General features: G+C 47.4%; 1 protein-coding gene, 1 non-coding gene and 1 pseudogene across 2 annotated transcripts; 1 reads left to right on the top strand and 2 right to left on the bottom strand.

The window, feature by feature from the left end:
* Positions 1-337: 337 nt before the first annotated feature.
* On the bottom strand, positions 338-520 carry LOC119454655 (U2 spliceosomal RNA). The gene has a single exon (XR_005192600.1). It is a non-coding gene; the product is annotated as a U2 spliceosomal RNA (small nuclear RNA).
* A 585-nt stretch (positions 521-1,105) lies between these two features.
* Positions 1,106-2,790, top strand: LOC125945578 (ataxin-8-like; annotated as a pseudogene).
* Positions 2,791-4,765: 1,975 nt separating this feature from the next.
* On the bottom strand, positions 4,766-22,370 carry LOC119454036 (uncharacterized). The gene is made up of 9 exons (XM_049667881.1): positions 22,365-22,370; positions 22,100-22,208; positions 20,084-20,301; positions 16,701-16,811; positions 15,648-15,710; positions 12,066-12,241; positions 9,223-9,356; positions 5,846-5,994; positions 4,766-4,912 (listed from the first exon to the last, which is right to left on the bottom strand). Exons 1-9 carry the CDS (start codon positions 22,368-22,370, stop codon positions 4,766-4,768), a joined length of 1,113 nt encoding a protein of 370 aa, XP_049523838.1.
* Positions 22,371-22,463: the final 93 nt, after the last annotated feature.

Here is a 22,463-nt window from a genome sequence, read left to right as displayed (position 1 = left end):
ACGGTTATAAATTGACCAATGACTATGATGAGGTTGGAGAATGATTCTATGTGAATTATACTCCGTGCGATTTGCACCCTGGTTGCTCATCGCGAATCTGACGTCAACGGTCGACATTCCGACTGATGGCCGCCAGCGTTGAGAGGTAGGCTTAGCGCGGGACAAACACCGTAAAACGGACAAGTGCTTTTCCGAGATAACCACTGGGCCGATTTTAATGAAATTTGTAGCACTTGAGAAATGAAGTTAAATTCTAGTGGCTGTTTTAAGGGGAGCTTTTATTTGGGCACCGAATTTTTGCAGCGAAGCTGTATATGGCTAGTTTCCAGAGGATGGATGTCCGTAGACCAAAAATTCCGAAGACAGTGCATTACCGGACCGAACCGCGGCGGAGGTGAAGCAGGCTTGAAGCACTCCGCCAACTTGCAAAACTAAGTTTGACATCTTGGGTCCAAATAGAACCCGTGTCAGATATTAAGTTGGTAAGAACAGATACTACACTTTGATCCGCGTCGGCCATGTCTACGTTCGCACCATACACGTGTACGCCATCTCGCGTATTCAAACTAGTGCCTCCCAATCTGAGTGTCTTCTGTCTCCTGACGTCATGCTAGATCTTTACGTAGGCTTCTTTCCTCAGTTCTCCTCTGACTGTGAAATGGTTAGGTCGCGTGTTGTACGGTCTGAAGAAGAACAGCAAGCCTACGAAGAACGACGGCGTGAACAGATAGGGGAATGGGCGCGGCTGCGGCGGCGCGGAAGGAGACCACCGACGATGAGCGGGCCGCGGACGCCAAGCGTAAGCGTGCTGCCCGCCAGGACCGCGAGGCGGAAAGAAATGCTAAGCTTCCATGTGGCCCCGATCCCGCAAACTTAGAACGTTTCACCGGAGTAATGGTCAGTCCCCACACAAACACCTACGCTCGTCATCCACCTTCACAGAGTGCTATGGAACTGAATTTTTAAAAGAAATTTTCAAAAATTGGGAAGTCTGAAAAAAAAAATAGAAGCATGAAGTTTACAAATTCCTCGCACTGCACTAAGAACAGATAGCGCAGTTCTGTGAACTGCATGCGTTAGAGCATCTAAAGCGGACAAATTGGATATATCAATTTATATCTTACATGAATCAGTTACGCTGTTTACAGGGTTTTGCAGAAGTCCTACTCACATATTATTGCTTTAATTTAGAGCCATGTATAATACCGAAATTTTGTCCGCGTTAGATGTACCATTAGATGCAGTTTACTTAATTGTGATATCGCTTCCGAGAGCAGCTCTCAGGCACCCGTACCTGCTTTGGCGTCGGCGTAACCGAGTGAACTAAAACAGCGGAGGATGAAAGAGCGAAGGCGGAGCGCAGCCGGGGGGATGAAAGACGCGAGGAGGAAAGCGGAGGAAGAGGGTGCAGCGGGGATCATGAGGCGGAAAGCGGAGGAGGAGGGTACGGCGAAAGCGTGAGAAGAAAGGCGTAGTGCGGCGACGACGGCTACCAGATGGCGCCAGAGTAGCGCGCATCGTCTGGGAAGTCTATCCGCGGCGACTGCTGTGAATCGCGCCCACACTGACGTCACCCACGCGCTGCCTCTCGCGATCTCCCGATTAGCGAGGCAGTCGCGCCACACTTCGCTCCGTTTTAAACGTGGCGCACGAGATAGATTGTCCGCGACAGCCAATATATCGCGAAGTGAAAACACGTATAGAGCTGTGCTCAAATTTGGCGTTAGCATGTTTCGTAATGGACGGGGAACTTTTTTTAGTTATGAGTTACAGAGTTGCAACTTCGTAGTGCCTTTTCCTGGAAATTTGCGGATTTTCAACAATTTTTTATTAAATGTTGACGGCCTAAATCGAAAATTCGTTACCAACGGTCACTAGATTTTAACCTTTTGTTTTAAATGCAACAAACCTCGTAAAATGTGGTGCAGTGGTTGCAGAGAAAAATCCGTGTATCTAGATAGGAAACCTCCGAGTGAAAGGTTCCCCTTAAAGACAAGTTAACTCCTTGAATATAGTAGCTCATGAGAACTTAATAAGGGAGTCATTAAATGGGAGCGCCCCGCCAAGGTACTAGTCATATAAACACCTTTCACGCCACGCATATGGACTTCTACTATAGTGCCTCACCTGCCAAGACACCATTATCGCTGATCAGCTCCCCGTATGCATAGTCGGAGTTGTCCGGCGACACTATGAGGTGGATGTCGGTAACGGAGCTGAAAAAAGCGTTTCAAATGAGACCGTAACAGTGACTGGGAGGCAAACATTGCGCGTAGACGACTGTCTCAGCTACCATACCACACTGACGACGCTAGTGTTCGTATAATGACACTACTTGTGCGAAGTTGCATAAGCTGAGGTAAGTGTCCCTGTGACAAGCTGGCCCAACAACAACGTCAACAACGACGACGACAACGACAACGACGACGACGACGACGACAACAACAACAACAACAACAACAACAACAACAACAACAACAACAACAACAACAACAACAACAACAACAACAACAACAACAACAACAACAACAACAACAACAACGACGACGACGACGACGACGACAACAACAACAACAACAACAACAACAACAACAACAACAACAACAACAACAACAACAACAACAACAACAACAACGACGACGACGACAACAACGACAACAACAACAACGACGACAACAACAATAACAACAACAACAACGACGACGACGACGACAACAACAACAACAACAACGACGACGACAACAACAACAACGACAACAACAACGACAACAACAACAACAACAATGACAACAACAACACAACAACGACAACAACGATGATAATGACGCCGCTGGTAACATGAACGACAACAAAGCAACAACGACGGTGTAAACAGCAGCAACAGCAACAACAACAATAATAAATAAATCAATGAATGAACCAATCAAACGAGCATCACAGCTTACACACCGGTTGAGCGCTGTGCCCGCGATTATGGTACCGCCACGGGTAAACAGTGCAGCCGTGGCGATTGGCGACGGCACGAACACCGTCTGTCCCCGGCTATCGACGCGCTTACTGTTGTACCAGTCGTACCAGAGGCCCGCAGGGAAGTACACCTCCAGCAGGGTGACAGCCTGCGCGGTTCGTTGCCGTCATTTACGTTAAAATGAATAGTTACCGCAACTCGATACAGTGCACTGTGCCGCCGAAGGTCATCGAAAATAGTCGAACCTCGATATAACGAAGTTGTACTTGCAACGAGAAAGTTCGTTATATCGCGAATTTCGTTAATTCAAGGCTTCGTTAATTAAACAAGTCGTTACATCGCGAATTTCGTTATATCGCGGTTAAAAAAAAGGCTTATTTCCCATACGCACCGTTTCTATCTGCGGAGTGACTAGGATGCTGGGTCCGAACATGAACTGTTTAGGATATGCGTGGGTCTTTGAATCCCCGGGAAAGCTGCGAGATAGATTGATGCATACAGAGATACATATAATCAGATAATGGTAAATACAAAAACAGAGAGAGATGGTGACAGATAATGCCGTACAGCTTGAGAAACTGAGACAGATAAACACATAAACAGTTAGAGAAAAAAAAAACACACTCGAAAGTTTCAGTAACGCACATCGAATCATAATCCGGGACAAACCAAGAAGTAACTGCCTCTATGCGTCTCCTATAAATCTCTATCGCGTAGGAAGTCGATTGCCTTAAACAATTTGAGCACTGAAAGATGCACGCCTCTTATTCCTATGCACGCTTCCGTGGTTTTTTGAAAGAAAACGAATCGAAATTGGCGATTCATGTACCCTCCGTCTTTTCTTGCGGCCTTGTATGTCGCAGCCAATAGCTACATAGCGAAGTAACGTTCGCCTATGCAAGCCATGTTAACTAATGCAAGAAGACAAAACAAGCAGGGACAGCAGTCACAAAGTCTTTCGTTCGTATACGTATTCCTTGCCATGGGCCAGCCGCCTCCGCTAATATGCCCCGCATCACCGATTGGCTGGAATTCGCTCTTTGGCAGAAGGAGTATTTACTGCCTGCGTGGGGGCACGCGGAAGCATTTAAGAGTTTGAAGACCGCGGAACATCGTGAACGCGCTCATTTTATACACTCACGACTTGGCGCCACCTCCTCCCCATTGGCTGCGCTGTCACGTGCCCAATGACGCACGCACTAGGCTACACCTTTGGTCAGCCAGATGGCTACGACGCGACGTGTGCAATGACGCACGCACTGGGGCCGTATTCTGAAACGTTCGCCTAGGCGAAATTTCTTTTTTCGCTTTCAGGCGTGTGCTGATTGGCTGTTTTAGCAAAATTGGATGAGCTGATTGGGTGGTTGAGCCCGACGTCATTCAATTTTGCTCAACCAGCCAATCAGCGCGCACGCTGATTTCGCCTAGGCGAACGTTTCAGAATACGGCCCCTGGGCACACCTTTAGTCAGCCATTCGGGGAAGCGTGCTCGCCTTTCACCACGGAAGCCCGGGCTCGATTTCCACCCAGACTTAATTGCACGAAATTTTATTTTCGAAGCCATTAACTTACTTTGTCTACAATGACCTCCCTGAGAAAGTTGCACGCCAATCGGAGCATTTTTAGATGTGTTTTTACTCTTTGCGCCATCGGCCCTTTTTGGTACCGACCTTCGGTCACGCCGACGCCGATGGATATTCGAGTAACGGGGTACCCCATAATGATTTCGCAATAGAACATTCTAGCGGAAGAGCTCTTTGTGGATACCGGTCCAGGTGTGCAAGTAAGTGAAGAGGCTCACTCGATATAGGTGGGGCGCGACAGCGTGCCTCCGCTGCGCGATGCCTTCACCAGCTGCGTGTAGGCGTACGGCAGCAGAAAGCGGCGCAGGGCGGTCGCCTTCGACGCCTGCGCCACCACACGCCTCTGGATTGGATTTGTCGGCTGGTACATGCGGAGGATAGGGGACGACAGCGATTAAAGAGAGGGCAAAATAGTGATTAAAGATAGGAGAAAATACACCGATCCCGGAACGGGGACTGTGTGGAGGGTTTCATTGTTTCAGAGGGCGCGCAACGTTGAAACACACACAAACATACGCACGGCCACAAACGCACAACACAACGAAAAAAAAAACGCAGCACAAACGAGCAGACAGGCACGCGCGGACACACACATACACACAAACGCACACACACCTGTCATTCATTATCATTACCATCATCATCAGCCTATATTTATGTCCACTGCAGTACGAAGGCCTCTCCCTGTGATCTCCAATTACGCCTGTCTTGCGCTAGCTGCTTGCGTTTGCACACACCTGCAGGCACACACAACACAAAGCACACGCGCCGACAAACAAACACATTCATGAGCAGACGCTAGCGCACCCCCCCCCCCCCACGCACACGCGCGCACACACACACACACACACACACACACACACACACACACACACACACACACACACACACACACACACACACACACACACACACACACACACACACACACACACGCACGCACGCACGCACACACACACACGCACGCACGCACGCACGCACGCACGCACGCACGCACGCACGCACGCACGCACGCACGCACGCACGCACGCACGCACACACACACACACACACACACACACACACACACACGCACACACGCACACGCACGCACGCACACACACACACACACACACACACGCACGCACGCACGCACACGCACACACACACACACACACTGGACATCTCGAGATGTGGAAGTACGTGTCTTCATAAATCTTTCGTCGATAAGCGTGTACTGGTCTACTCTGGCGTAACACTGCGTCTGATATTTTAGTACACTGTAAACGTAGCAAAATAAATGGTTCGCCGGTACCTGTCCAAGAGCCTGGTGCACCGGAAAGAACACGGAGAGGGAGAACCACCGCAGGCAGAGCTCGGCCTCCGCCTCTCTCGTCACGTTCGCCAGGTGGCAGGCGCCGACCCCGTACAGGTGAACACCCAGCATGCCGAACGTCAGCATCTCTGCGTTGGAGCGACAGCGATAGCGGTAAACCGGCTGGTCACGGTGCAATTTTTTTTTTCTTGCGGAAGCGAAGAGCCCCTGGATCGTGACCACGCGCCTCGCCGGCGCAGAAAGCCACGACATCGTACTGCAAATTTGACCAGCGCAAGAACACATATACACAGGACCAGCGCTCTGTTCGCGCGTCATCATTTATTTGCGCGGGCTAAACTTGCAGTATTGTCGCACCAACTAGCACAAACCGAAGACTCTCTTCAACGAGCACGTTACTTGGGTACCTCGACCGAATAGCGACCGTTTATATACACTTTGGCACAGAGTCACGCGTACTGTACTGCTCTCTAGATGAACTAGTGCTCTATGTCATCCCTTATTTCTCTCTTTATCCCTATTTTACCCAAATCCCCTAGTGCAGGGCAAGGAACCGGGTGCTTCTGAGGTAAGTGGCTGTGTAGCGGTGCTAGCTGTGACCGATTGCAGCGTCACTACTGAGGCTCCAGCGTCCTCAGCGCCTAGCGCAATTGAAAAAAAAAAGAAAAAAAATAGAAAGGGAGAAAAAGAAAGTACATCAATGCGGTGCATGTGTTAAAAAAAATCTCTATTGGTCAACGCCATGAGGCCTCAGGCCCATTCGGATAAGCTTCACAGTAGCTAGTTGAATCCAGTGTCCGGCTATACATTTAGGTTGTGTCCAAATTCCCGACTCATGGGGTGGCGCCCTCTGGATTTAAAAGGCTAATCTTGTTTATGCCTTTGGTGGTCGAATGCGGTGGAAGCAATTTTGGGAGCCGGAAACTCATCATCATCACCACCTATAAACGGAGTTCAAGCGCATGTGCAAGACGGGCGGACGACAAGGTCAAACAACAACTTGCGTCCGAGTCCTGGTCGTCACTGTCTTCCATTCGCGCTTTAACTCGAATCATTACAGAGTAACCATTACAGAGTAACCAATCGCAGAGTAACGCTTCTGAACCTTGGTACAAGTGGATTCTTAGTCCCGGAAAAACAAAAATGGTGCTGCTCCGTGGTCCGAGCGTACGGCCGGTGTACTAACTGCAGCGGACAATTTCTCTCACTCGTGGTGCTATAGTCGACTTTTTTTCTCCACATCTGTCTCGTCACATTCGCCGGCTTTGAAGACGGGGGCTCGCAGGAAAACGGAGAAACGATCAGCCGTAGCGGAAACAAGGGATGTCAGAGGCTCGAGTCAACGTTTCGACAAGAGCGCTCGTCTTCGTCAGGGCTGCTTCGTCAGATTTCGTCCCTTGTCGACATCTTGCCATGAACCGGGGACGTCAGTTGTTGGACCTCTACCATTCATTTGTCGCCTTTTGAGATACAAGAATGCCGGTACATTAAGGGGACAATTTACTTCTTTTTTTACGACTATTTACGAGCTACTCGCCACTGCGCAATATTCTCGGCACACAGCTCAACCTCTTTGTTGAATATTTATTTTTGATCTGGCAGCCGAAGTAAAGAAGCAGGCGCTGTCGTGACGAATAGAAAGCAGAAAAAAAAGAAAGTGATAGGGACAGTGTATACTCCAAGGACTGTTTTCTAACGTAAACTGGTTGAACTCAAGCACGTAATGTAAATATACTTCGTTCCCCAATACTAAGAATGTGGCGTTTTATTCAGTAGGCCTAATTACACTCCTACTGCCCTCCCTGTGAACAAAGGCGAACCTGGGTCCAAGATCCTCTTACACTTGCTGCGACTAAGTGCCTTGCTTCGTGACACGCGAATTGACAGTCGTTTTGTTCGCCGTAAATAATTCTAAGACAGTCGATTAAGATATGTTGGTACAGGGTCCTGAATGGTTCGGTGCAGGCCACCTCTTATCCCAGTGTATTCTGTTTGTTGCATTCATTATACAGAGTTGGATTATTTGTAAGCTGCCACTTTTTCACATTATGTACCGATAGTGGCCGACTACTGAACACTAAATAAACGCTACACCTCTTTTGTTTTATTGCGATAGCAATTATATGGACACTTCAACCGGATTTCTGCCGTCGGCGTCGCCATCGCCGTCGCCGTCGCTGTCGCCGTCGCCGTCGCCGTGAGGTTCCGTATAGATAAAATGTGCGGGGACGCGCGCTATCACGGAGAGCGAACGCACTCAATCCCCCACGCGCAAGCAAGGAAGCGGAAAGCCAGCGCCGGAAGGAGCGGGGGGGGGGGGGGCGCACTTCTACTCTGCCAACAACCACGCTCGTCGCTCGACCGCACCGTCTCTTATCTCCACACGGCTCTGACCTTTATGCACGGTGCATTCGCCGCTCAGTTTCCGTTGAAGCGATAGACCGCACGTACCTTCGCCCGCGGCGTATCCGCTTGCTGCCAGAGTTTTGACGGTCGTTGTCTGCAGTCATTCAGTGTGATCTATTCATGTTTGTTTGTGCGCGCTCACACCACGCTTGTTCATTAAGTTAGTAATAGTCGGGCCACATTTTCCAACGCACGCTACACATGCAATGCTGCCCGGATCGGCAGTGCAGCGCTACAGATGTGTCCCTTCGCACGCGCTGCCCACGGGAAGCGCTTCTCATCAACACCACCGTTTCACACGCGCCTTCTCGTGGTCATCGAGTCTCTCTTCATGTCGGTCTACTTACGCCGCAGCACACCTGCTTACTTAATCAGCTCATGTTTACTACAATTCATATTGCTACCAAAGCCGCTCACCTTACTTCGTATGACATTGCTGTGTTGGTATCGCATTCATTGCTTCGCCCTTAGGGCGAAACTGTGACATTTTTTCTTTGTGCCTTTTTTGTAGTTTCGCACCGAGTAAGCCCCTCACTAAGTATTTGGGACTTTGACGGCCAAGTAATTCAGGCTTGTATCGACGCTTCACCGCCATTGTTATTAAAAGCACTCGGCGACACTGTTCTTATGACTCAAAATATGCCGATATAGGAAAAAGCACATAGTTTGACTTGATTACTGGTGATTTGCAATTCACAAGGCTCCCGTGGGGTAGCCGGCGTTTATAAACGCTTTTAAATCTTTCTTTTTTTTCGTCGGTGTCCTGGCCCCTACCTTTTTTTTACTATGTATCATCCCGACCCGACGAGGTTCGCCGCACACTCGCCTTCACGCAATTTACGTAGTTTACAATGCAGGCCTGCCTAGATCAAGAGAAATCTTAACGGTACGTCGTCTCGACTATTTGCGATACGTGTTCCCTGTCATGGACCGCGTTTATTTCCTCTTGCCTGCCAAAGTGTCTCCGAGTTCGGCCCAGTTGCGAGGGGCCTGTGGACGCCAGTAGCCGCTCCATTTCCCCTGACCAGTGAAGGTGACGTCCGACAGAAACTTCTGCCGTTCCGACGTCTCCATCGTTCGATACCTGCGGGTAGGACAGTGAACCCTACGTTCAAACCTTAGATACACGCAGATAAACAACATGCTAGGCTCAACCGTTATATCGTGTGCCCCAGCTAACGTTATAGCCAAGCCGTTGTAAGGAAATAACAAGTTTAGAAGTAACGGTGCAAGATAGAATGATAAGACCTACGGTATTCGGTCATCTAAGATCTGGCCACCGAGATCCGTAAGTCTTATCATTCTATGTTGCACCGTGATTTTTTAAAATAATCGTTATCTTTGAACTGCTTTAACGTTAGCTGGGACATCCTTTAGAGTTCTGCCATTACTACCCAAAACAAGACAGGTTAGCCCAATAAAATGTTTTAAAAGCTATAAAAAAGAGCCAAAAGAGCCAATCTTCCAAATTGAGAGAACAGTTTTCGTAAGAAGTAAGGTAATACAATATAAGGCAAAAAAATGAAATGAAATGAAGTATTTTCGTGGTGCTTGATAGTAGTTAAAGGTCTAAAGTTTTTGCCTCTCAAAAATTAATAATATTGTTGCCAAGGCGTTCTCGCTTTTTTTTGCCTGCAAAGGTTGCGCTATGCTATGCTATGCAATGCTATGCAGTGTTCTATGGCAGTAATAATCATAATTCGAGGCAGCTACCTTGGCACCAACCTTCGTTTAGTCAAGGGTACATCATGGTAGTACCAATCTTAGCCCACAAACATTTGTAATGTAAGTAATGAAACACGGTAATAGTGCTCATAACACAGAGAAGCTGTTGAAGACAGGCCTACAAATGATGCAAGTGAATTGTAGTGCCGAAGTACTCTGTTTTGGACTAGCTTGTTCACACTGAAGAAGTCTTGTACTGCCAGAAATGTCAGAATAGGTAGCTGCGACAGAATGAAGACTGTCATAGTTCTCGCTTCCAAAAAATTGTCGTCTAGTGTCGCCTGTCTCGTTGCATTTTGCACAGTGCATTACTTGTTTGGTAGTGCCGAACGTTTTTTTTTTATGCTTTAAAGTGCACACGATGACCTAATTATACACAATACGGCGAAGATGCTTCCAGAGATGTATCCCTGTAAACACTGCACCGCTGCAACTGCCGAATTATCAACCTGTAAATACTAGAGTGCACTGTGGCAATACTTATCATAATACCGCGAAATTACCTAACGTGGATGCGTTACCGCCTAAAGGGGGACACTGTCGTAATAAAGGCGCCGCATTTTTGTCCATAAAGATTTCACTATGGCGATTATCATTACAATGCGCTGATGCTCCCTTACTCGGAAGGCGTTGCTATGCAATTAGGGCTCCTCTTCCGCATTGTTTTCCTGTAAAGGGTGCACCACAGCAGCAAGGCTAACAGTGCGGCGAAGCTCTTTCACGTGAAAGATTTTGCCTTGTTAGGGGTTGACTCAGGCGCGGATCCAGGTATTTTTCAGTGGGGGGGGTCTGACTTTGAGATGATTATTATGATGTTGAGATGATGGTGATGATGATGATGATAGTTTTAATAATTTTATTTGCAATACTGCTAACCCCAATGGTAGGGATTCTTGCAGGGTGGTATAGAGCATATAACAAGATCTGTTAGCATACATTGTAAATTCAATCAATTTAAAGCAATACATCAGTCAATAATAATAATAATAATAATAATAATAATAATAATAATAATAATAATAATAATAATAATAATAATAATAATAATAATAATAATAATAATAATAATAATTTCATTCGCGTCCCCGTGAGCGTTCTGACGGCACATTTCTCTTTCTTAAAAGAAGAAGCGCTGGCATTCTATCAAGCCGCTTTACTTCTGTGACGCTACTGATTTCCTGAAGCATACAGAGACAGCAATAACGCAGCTTCGTGTCAGTTTTGGCTGGGCATAAAAGGAACAAATATATTTTAATGTTAAGGTACGCGCGCCAGCTTTGTGTGCTCAGATAGTGAAAGGCCCATACTTCATGTAGTCACCGTCAAAGAGGATTTAAAACACTTTAGCTGAGTTCAACACCCGTGCCAGTTTTCTTAACGGCGATTTTTTACCCGTTGGCGTTTTTTTTTCAATAATGATTATAAAGACAAATAATAAATACAATAATATAGAATAATAAAGACAAAGAACTGTAACAGCTGGAAAGAAGGACTTCGTGAGTGTCTCACGTGCCCTAAGCTGGCGCCGCCCACACAAATGCATTGGCGTTCCAGTTAATTCTTTTAGGGGAACGTTGTTTTATGCATTGAAGCACAAAAGTAACTGGGACACCAATGCATTTCGTCGGACACATTGAAAATTAGTATCTCTAAACTGGTGCAGTCCTGAGAATTCGTTCCAAGTGGATACGCCTTGCGAACTCACCGGCTATAATTCTCACATTTAAATATGTGCCGCAATGTAAGTAAATGAAAAGCTAGTTAGGGTAATTACGTTAATTATTTAATTTGGCATTTCGATTTCTTGTAGAAGTAATGGCCGCCTCATCGAGTAATTTAGATCAAGGATCAGAAATGTGCTATCTGGCCAGCGAATTAAAAAATTTTGGACTTCCTAAAAAAATAAAGAACATCCTGGATAAAACACAGTGGTAGGACTTCGGATAAAATAACATTTCCACCACCGACTTACAAAAGGGGCCGCATATATTAGCATCCATCTGTCGTTAGGCGGACGGGCGTTGTACTGTGTATGGTAGGCACCGGTTATACGCACTATTATACTTACCTGTTCGTCATTTCGGCCAGCATGTACGGGTAGGCGTTTCTGAGGTTCGCGTACGTCGACATGTGCAGGCGAGCCGTACCGCATATCTGGCCAGTCGGCGTGGCGCCATCTGCCGGCGTACGGGGGCACTCTGGCGTGGCATTGCCTCGGATCTTGCAGCGGGGTGCCTCCAACAGCTGTCCTCAGAGAGAGACGTTAAGAGGGTGATTCATATAACGTACATGTCACACACCGTTGAGATGACGACGCTTTTTGTGGCTTGAGAGGCAACTTGAGCTGACAACCTCGAGCTCAGAATCTCTTATCAGAGTCAGGAATCCCGTCAAGCTGTTTCATTTTATTTGTTTTTCTTTGTGTAACCACTATCATTGTATGAATACTCGATCTTTGTATTTTAGCATATCACTGTGGGAAAAAGAAGGCTCAATAAACTGAATCTGGAATACACGGGAAAAAAGAAATCGCTTTTCTCAACAACCACTCCGCCGAATTCGATGAAGCTCGTTTCATTTGAAAGAAAAAGTTGAAATCTTCTGGCTGTTGGGAGACACATTGTTTATTTGGGCCATCAATATTTTTATGGATATCATGACAAATAGCAATTTAAACAATTCTACTGATGCATAAAGTTTAGATATGTCCATCTAATAAAAAAAAAGAATGTGGCGATACCGTAAAACTGGTCTTATTGAGGCATCTGACGTGGTCAGAATTGAAGTAACAGACATAGCTTTCAACCATAACGTGAACATGCGAGTAGGATGTTCGCAATATTCTCGCTAGCGTTGCGACAATTACAGGTGAGCTATTGAGGAATACATAATTTTTTTTTCAATTCAGGTGCTCCAACGGACGTAGTTTGCAGCACTACTTTGTTTGGTTCAGAGTACCAGTTTATATACTTTTTGTCAAAGCTTCCTTCTTAAAGTTACCGATTTTCGGCAGTCCTTTGAAGTAAATGAGGTACCATAAATCAAAATTCTGCAACTTGCAATCGGTAGAACACTCATTTCTCTCCTGAATACAACAATTTTTATTGTTATCAGTTTCAAGGTAGTTGAATGAGAGAATTCCTGCATTTGTGCTGCATCTGAATGGAGAAACAGGAAGTGTCTAAACCCGCGCCCCAGTGACAACTGTCACTGCACAACAAAAACGGATCTCGAAGGCTACGCTTCTGTTGGCTGCATGCGCCGGAAGTGATTCTGGAGCCAGAAATACATTAAGATACGTTTTAGGCACTATGTTAATGCCCAGTTGGCCTCACACGGAAAAACACGTTCTTACGAGCACACAAACTCTGACACTCTCGCTTCGAAATCATGTAGAGCGCTGATACGCTCGAATTGGGCGACGTCTGAAGTAACCCGAATGATACTTTATTGCGTCCAGAAAGAAAAATCGAATTTTCTTCTTTCTGGGGTTTTACACGCCAAAGAAAAATCAAATGATAGTGCGTGTTGGGAGCAAGAGTTCGATTTACCTCGTAATGAAAAAAAAAATGTCACAGTTTCGCCCTAAGGGCGAAGCAATGAATGCGATAGCAACACAGCAATGTCATACGAAGTAAGGTGAGCGGCTTTGGTAGCAATATGAATTGTAGTAAACATGAGCTGATTAAGTAAGCAGGTGTGCTGCGGCGTAAGTAGACCGACATGAAGAGAGACTCGATGACCACGAGAAGGCGCGTGTGAAACGGTGGTGTTGATGAGAAGCGCTTCCCGTGGGCAGCGCGTACGAAGGGACACACCTGTAGTGCTGCACTGCCGATCCGGGCATCATTGCATGTGTAGCGTGCGTTGGAAAATGTGGCCCGACTATTACTAACTGAATGAACAAGCGTGGTGTGAGCGCGCACTAACCGACATGAATAGATCACACTGAATGACTGCAGACAACGACTGTCAAAACGCTGGCAGCGAGCCCATACGCCGCAGCGGGCGAAGGTACGTGCGGTCTATCGCTTCAACGGAAACTGAGCGGCGAATGCACGGCGCATAAAGGTCAGAGCCGTGTGGAGATAAGAAACGGTGCGGACGAGCGACGAGCGCGGTTGTTGGCAGAGTAGAAGTGCGCCCCCCCCCCCCCCCCCCGCGCGCTCCCTCCGGCGCTGGCTTCCCGCTTCCTTGCTTGCGCGTGGGAGATTGAGTGCGTTTGCTCTCCGTGATAGCGCGTCCCCGCACGCTTCCGCTCGGGCATACAGCGCGCGGCGAAGATTTTATATAGGGAACCTCACGGCGATGACGACGGTGACGGCAGAAATCCGGTTGAAGTGTCCATATAATTGCTATCGCAATAAAATATATATATGATATCCGCAATCTCTCGTTTTCAGTTCGAACAGTTTTAAAGGCCGCCTTTGAGAGCGCTGTTTTGCCTTTCCAGGTGAATTTCTGAAAGAGGAGGCTGTTATCAGGACAAGAAATTGCATTGTACAGGTAGCTACCTAAGTACTCACTAATAAACTTTTTAATTACTCTCAATTAGGGGACATGTTGCAATGCAACACAGTTTTCGATGCACGCGGCAGGCCGCACCTTTTTTTTTATCCAGCGGCCGTGCTTATACTTATCAATTTTAATTTTACCCTGTATTATTTGAATACAGTTTTCTTTCGTCCGCAATGCAGATCACTGGAATGCGTTTCTTGGTCTTGTCGGATCTTTTTCGCCTGCCGAATTCTTTTCATATGTATTACGACACCATTGATTCTACAAGCATCTTGTCCCCACTTTTACAATATTGGGATATTGTACTCTCCGCTCTTGCGATAGCCCTTTGGGCCTGCAGTATGCCGAAATAAATAAATAAATAAATAAATAAATAAATAAATAAATAAATAAATAAATAAATAAATAAATAAATAAATAAATAAATAAATAAATAAATAAATAAATAAATAAATAAATAAATAAAACTACGTAGAACCCCCTCAGATTGTTATCTGAATGACGCGTAAGCATTTCGTAGTAACGATGGGGTATTGAGTGCTCAAGCACAACACTGCTGGTAATCCTAGCACTGCTCAGCGGTTGCGGTCGTCTTCGCGCCGCTACGGTAAATGCTACAGCGCTGTGGCAACACGAACTGCTGCGGAAGGCGGCTCAACATGAGCTGATGAGGCAAGCAAACCACACTGCAGGGGGCGGCGCCCGGTGCACTGATGACGCTCCGATCCGAAGCCACGGCTGCTCCACAGTTTGTGGCTTGCGCTAAAGGTGTGCCTAGTGCGTGCCTGATTGCACACGTCACGTGGTCCCAAAGACGCGCTCGTGCCACTGCTCGCGCAGTCGTCGTCGTCTTCTTCCACAGCTGGCTCTATCTTGAGAGCAATCGTCTGGTGCGGAGGACGGACGGATGCTCGGACAGGGTAACCATAGAAGTGCTTACGCATTTAAGATTAATAAATGCAACAAGCAACACTGATCGTCTGATGCGGAGGGCGGATGGACGCTCGGATCAGGGTAACTATTGAAATGCTTACGCAATTAATATTAATAAATACAAAAAGCAACACTGACCACGTAATCGCTGGTGTTGTTCACCACTTCGGAGATCTTGGAGATTCGCAGCGTCTCGTACCAGTGCTTTCTGCGCCATCGGGTGCGTGAAGTCCACGAAGTAAACCGCTTTCTTGTTCTTGTCCTGCGAGGGAAGGCGACGGAGAAGGAAAGGGCGTTGCGTTGGAACGAGGAGACGAGGAGGAGATGGTGGCGGAGAACGAGATAGATGAAAGACTATAATTATGACGGCGGGGCGTGCATACATGTTCCTACGACTCTTGCGAGAAATATAAACCCTGTCTGATCCCACTAATTTGGGATTAGGTTAGGTTTGGTTAGGTTGGGTTAGGATATGATGGGTTGGGTTAGGTTCGGATGGGTTAGGTTAGGTTAGGTTGAGTTAGATTGGGTACCAACCCAACCTAGCCTAACGTAACTTGAACACAGAGAGATTTAGAGAGGGTTTATTTAGAAGAGTTGAGGGATTTGCTATGAAATAAGCTTTGCCCTTGCGAAGAACCATCCGCGGTTCGTCCGGCGTGCATGGTCGTCAACCGACGCTAGTTAAAGGAGTACTGACACAATGTTTTTGAGTGTGCATTATTTTTCTTTAATTTATGGAAGGAGTGGGGTGGGGGGGGGGGTAGTGGGAGGAGAGAGGGGTGTTAGGCGAAGGCCTAGAACCCGGAAAGCTTACAAGAAAAAATGCCGAAGCTTCGGAGCGCCCTAAATAATTTAACATTGTATTGAAGCCCGCCACGCTCGGCTTCGTTTCACATGGTAGGACTCTGTGATGATGTCATGACGCAAAATGGTGTACGCTGTGGTATGCGTTCTGGCGCGCTCAGTCGTCTGCTATGCTGTAACCCTTTGCGAGGCCCGATGTAACAGCATAGCAGACGACTCAGCGATGCATAATGACGTCACCATGCAGTCACCTCCTGCGAAACGAAACCAAAACTGGCCGCAGAAAAGCTATTGTAATAAATTTTTAAGGCAATTTCATGCTTGCCACTATAGCTTTATGGTTTTGAGGTCCCGGACCTTTATTGACGGCAGAAAATTCATAGCTCAAAATATCGTGTCAGTAGTGGTTTCAAGAATCACGAATTGAGCGTAAGTGTGAGCTCACGTAGCACGTGTAAGGCCGCTTTCCCGTGCTCTCCTGGATCACGACCTGGGGTGTGATGGTGACATTCAGGTTCTGCTTGAGTCTGTAGAGGCCCAGTCGATGCACTGCGCGCTGCGAACGAGGTACGTACCCCTTTAGGCAACCCGCGGTATATCCCTATTCATGCTAACGCTTTCTATCCACCGACTTTCGGTAATGTAATCATTCCGGAAACGCAATGACGCCTAAAGGGCGTGGCTTTGTGTCGTCTGCTACACTTCGCTTCACCGCATCGCAGGCTTGCTGGTCCATACAATGTGGCAGACGATATGGGGCCGCATTCTGAAACGATCCACTTCGGTGATACTGTCGTCTTGGCCAACGGCGCGCGCTGATTGGCTGTTCTAGCAAACTTTTGTGAGCTGATTGGCTGGTTGAGCACGACGTGATCCAAATTTGCTCAACCAGCCAATCAGCGCGCGCCTGACGGCGATATTGTCGCCGAGGTGATACTATCGCCGAAGTGGATCGTTTCAGAATACGGCCCATGAAGTCACGCCTCCAGGCGTCACTGCAGCTGCGCAGGCGGTACTCGCTCCACTGGTGCTTCGCGGAGCGCGCTCCCATGTACAACTCTTACAGATATCTAGATAATACCCAAATAAGTCGCGTGGAGCAAGGGCACTAATGCATCCGCAAGAAGGCTCCACAGTCAAAAGATGGGCGTTGCTGACGGCGTCAAAATGTCTGTCTATACGTCGACACTACAGTTGTGCTAAACAATGCTTAAGAAGTTTCGTACGCTAGTTACCCTGAACCTGAGTACTCTAAGGCTGTGCACAGGGGCTGAAAAAAAATGCTGGGTTGACCCGGAACTCATCTAATAGCTGGAACACCGCTGGTCTGTTCACCGAGTATAACGCTCGCGAATCATTTTATAAATGTCATATACCTGAAGCAGACCTCCAAGCAAAATTTTATTGCGATAGCAATTATATGGACACTCAAAAGCAGATTTCTGCCATCGCCGTCGCCGTGAGGTTCCGTATGACGTCAATGGAGATGAAATCGTCGCCGCGCGCCGAACGCTGTATGTGCGAGTGAAAGGGCGCGAGGGACGCGCGCTTTCACGGGGAGTGAACGCACGGCGGAGAACAAACGCGCGTTCTGCGCTGTGCTCCCTTAAAGGCTGTAGAAGTAGGCGTCTCTTTCCTCCTCTATAATCACCATATATGTAGAGCAAACGTGCCTTCTTCCGACGCGCGAAAGGCCGTGGGGGAGGGGGGGGAGGGGGAGGGAAGGGAGGCGACGTTTAGCTGCGGCACCAAGTGCCTATTTATATCAGAGGCTCCGGCAACAGTCACCAACGCCGCACGCATTTTGAGCGAACCCGGGCAAAACGCCGACGGCGTCGACAACAGTTCTGCGTGTTGCCGGTGCTGCTGCATGTCCAAGTTTATACAGCTGATAAAGCTGCTATCATTACTCCGTATAGCTCTCTTCAAATTTGCTATCGCAATTGATGCTTCGCCTTTCAGGTGAAACTGCGACAACTTTTTTTTAAAGAACCACTGGTACAAGGGCAATTTCTTAATCTAAAGGAAACGAAGCTTGTTTGAGTTAGCACGGTACCATAAGCTTGGTACCGCGTGGGTGACCAGGACTGCTATTCTGTAAGACTCCACCTAGTGGACTGCGCATTTCGGCCGCTGCTGATTGGCTGGAGCTGCACGAGTGAGGAGGCGAAAGGTGCCCCCAGCCAGTCTCCTTCTCACTCGTACAGCTGCAGCCAGTCAGCGACCGCCGAAATGGACAGTCCACTAGGTGGACCCTTACAGAATACCCCCACTGGACCAAGAGGAGAGACGCAAGAACACACGACACTCGCTGCGTCTCTTGCGTCTTCTCCGCTTCGTCCTGGTCAGTGCGCTGCTTCCCTTACACGGTATGATGATTAGTCATCAACTCGGCCAACTTTACACATTAGTGAACCGTATTATTCCCGCGGGTAGCATGTTGACTGAGGCGTGTAAGTACAGATAAGTTCGACATATATGTAAGTACATTTAGGTTCTCGGTACCCACTTTCCCACGGTGATACATACTCAATCTGTGGGATTGGCTAAGAATGGGCAGATGCGCAGTGGCCCAATTGATTTGTTAGGGCACGTATATCCCGCGGCACATACTCAGAGGAACATGCCAAGTTCGCCAAATCATTCTATACCAAGGAGGTTCCAAAAAAAAAAAAAAAAAAAAAAAAGCTTGCTGGAGTGGAGCTGCAGTCTCAAAAGTGAAGCCGGACCGCCGCCATCTCACGATAGGCAAGCAATACCGTTAGGAAATAGCGGGGAATACACGAAGCGTTTTCATCCCGCTCCGTGCCGTTTGAGCATGGTTAATTTAGCCGTGCAGATATCGTTCGACGTCTTACTTTCTGCCACTGGTTCCAGAAGAAAGCGTTAACATCTTTTCAAATTTTATGGCACATCATGATATTAATAAGCCCTCAAAAGTTACATTTTAAGCGAAAACTTATATATATATATATATATATATATATATATATATATAATGTCAGAAGGGAAACCGAGAGGCTCGATTATTGCTAATCATGACCATATAAAGCCAACAGACAATGATGCCAAGGAACGCATAGAGCAAATTAACCGTGGTTGAAACTGAAATGTACAAAATAATAGGGAAATGGGAATTGAAAGTGGCCGGAAAGATAACGTCTCGCCGGTGGGAGCCGAACCCGCAACCTTCTCATTACGCGCGCGCTACTATCAATTGTGCCACGTTGACGGCTATCAGTCGGTGCACTAACTAGGGTATTTATGTTTACCAGACCTCTACCTGGCAGTAGAGTTACTGTATACGCTCGGTGCATATACAGTAACTATACCTGGGAGTGTTAGCCAGCGCCACTCAGAGCCATGGTGGGCGGATGTGGAACTTCATATCCGATACATGACGGCGATGGCGAAGAATTCTCCGAGAGTGTTCGCATAATTTGCTATAGCAATAATAAAATGTTGCTCACTTTTAGAAATGTCGGCGTCGCTCTTGAGGCGGTCTAATACACTTCTGAAGTTTCCTCAAAGTGTACCTAACGGGCGCTCGCGAAATCTCTGTATCGCCTTTCCCGAGGGTGGTGGGCGGACCACTTGAGACGTACTCCTCTAACCCGCGTATTCAGAAATGTATATTAACTTGCTTGACTTGCCCATGCTTGACTTGATTTATGCAACGCCTGGTATGAACGATGTCAAGGCGCTCATTGCGTTTCCTGTGGCGCGTTCACGACAGGCGTCATTTAAATCAAGTTAAGCAAGGGCTTCACTTCAAGTTGAGATGGAGTTACGAACAACGGGGTAAGTAAAACCCCCATAGACGCTCACCGCCAGCTGCGCATTGGTGACGACGCTGTCTAGCTTGACGGGTCCACCGGAGGGCACCGGGTGCAGCAGAGTGCGCACCGAGGGCATTCCGGATCGACCAACGAGTCCCTGGTACTGTTCCAGAACCGACTGGGGCGTCGGTCCACCGAACACGAAGAAGTCGAGCTGACCGCCATCGACGCGGAACGTGAGCGTTCCTCGTAGTGACGTCACCAATTCTGTGGCGCGCAATGAATAAAAGAAGCCTCCTAGACCTAATTGAGGACGGCGACGATGATTTGTGCATGCTCCTTCGAGACGGGGCTGTCGCAAGATGCCCCCAAGCGGGTTCGTTTTTTACCCTTCCTGCTTGTCTTTAAAGGGTCTCGAAACCAGAGAAAAAAATGCTGGACAGCTTCAGAGCACGATAAATAACTTAATATAATAGCTTAATTATCTGCAGCCAGTTTAGCATTTGTTTACAAGAGGTGAACATGTGAGTGGGTGAGGGAAAGTACCTTAATGGACGTGGGTGAAGCTGGCGCTGGTGATCCCATACGAGTGTCATGACAGCGCGGCGTCATCCTTCTCTCTCAAAGTTTATTTTTTTCTTGTCATTGCCACAAAATATCAACCGGTGCCTTTCATGAAGCCTTCGAGGTTCATTAGGCGTGATCATTTAATGGGAGATTACGCACCGATACAAACCCATAATACAGATTTCTCGTACGATAAGAAAAGGAGTCGCTCGACTGTATTGAGATGAAGCGCACGCACGCACGCGAGCACACAAAAGGGAAAAAATTCACAGTGTCTCTTATGTTATTCCTAAGACGACTTGAAGGCGAAAGCCTAAGTGCTGATGCATTAAAGACGGACACATGACGTACACATCCCCCTTAATTTGCTTAAGCTACGTCGCTTAGTCATCACTCTTAATTCGCTTAAGCATCATCTTAATTCGCTTAGTCATCCCCCCTAATTCGCTTAGTGCACTTCGCTTAGTCATCCCTCTTAATTCTAAAGGTCGAGGGTTTGACTCCCACCCAAGGTCGTGGGCTCGAGGCTTTCGCCTTTATAACCTTCGCTGGTGTATGCGAATCTGAGCAACCCATACAGCAATGACAGCGAAGCTGTTATAAGCGAGTTCTCGTACCCTTCGGCAGCTCTAGCGATGGTCCATACCCAAACCTTTCCAATCTATACCCAAACCTTTCGAATGTACCACTATATACCCGAGACGTATAGTAAGACTACTAAAATCTGCGTTATATCCGACGCGTGTTCGTAGCTGGCAATTCCAAGTGATCAACCATCACCGGCGCCGGTGTCCGGCTGCGCGATCTCATTGGCTCTCTGGCGATACGGCCGCTTCGTGGATCCCACGAAGGCTGCCTTGCTGGCTGGTCACAGAGGAAGTTTAGTGAGTCTTGTATCATGTTTACCACTTACATGCTCTTAAATGCTTTCCCTCCATTTAATCAACTGTTACAGAAAATACCACAACCGCATACAGAATTATGCCAACGGCCGCTGGATAAAAGGCACCTTGTTATATCCAGCGGACGTGATATGCATGCAGCAGACACTTGACACATTAGTTATTTTTTATGTACGTGTACATTACAAGCCTGCCAAAAATGGCTGCAACCGTTACAGTTGTACAAAGTCCGAGCTGACCTACACTGAGGAGCAGTCGGAGCTGACCTCCATAAAAGAGCCGATGAAAGGAGATTCAAGGAAAAGAAATTGAGGATTATTTGCTAAAATAAACCGCGCAATAAAGTTGCTGTCTATTCGAGTGAGGCATTCGCAAGGTAACTTTTATAAGAACCCATTGCTATATTGTTTTATTAAGTGACCTCAATGATTTTATAATCACTGATAATTGGATTTCAAAGCAAATGCAGGGGGCAGCGACGCAGAATACTGTCCCTGTCTGCTTTTCGACATTTAATACCGACAAGACGTCGCGGGAAGAGGTTTGCTGAACGCGTCTTAACGGTTTCGCTATCGGCGCAGACTCCAGCCACCCACCTATCTGGTTTGCGTTGTGCAAGTACACGCCATACGCCGATCCTTCAGCGGCAGGTGCCAGAAGTAGGAAGGGGTGGTCAGCCAAGTATGTGCCCTTGACAGCTCGCTTCTGCGTGGAAGAACATGTCGATTTAGTACGGTGATTAAAGCGGGAAAGGGAATATACTACACCGGGAATAGGTGGGAACGTTAAGAAACCCTGATAGATTGAACGCGTGGTTTCATTTCTCCGTTAGCGTAATAGGGTTCTTGGCGGTGCATCAACTGCCATTACAGCATGGATATCAGTGCGTTTAGCACTTTAGTCGGCGATATAGAGGACGTCTTTCTAGCTGACCACAGTGGCATAGAGTGGTGAATTTCG

The sequence above is a fragment of the Dermacentor silvarum genome, chromosome 5, assembly GCF_013339745.2.
Source record: "Dermacentor silvarum isolate Dsil-2018 chromosome 5, BIME_Dsil_1.4, whole genome shotgun sequence".
Classification (NCBI taxonomy): domain Eukaryota; kingdom Metazoa; phylum Arthropoda; class Arachnida; order Ixodida; family Ixodidae; genus Dermacentor; species Dermacentor silvarum.
Note: the sequence above shows the minus strand (reverse complement) of the source record. Positions and strands in the feature narration are given on the sequence as shown.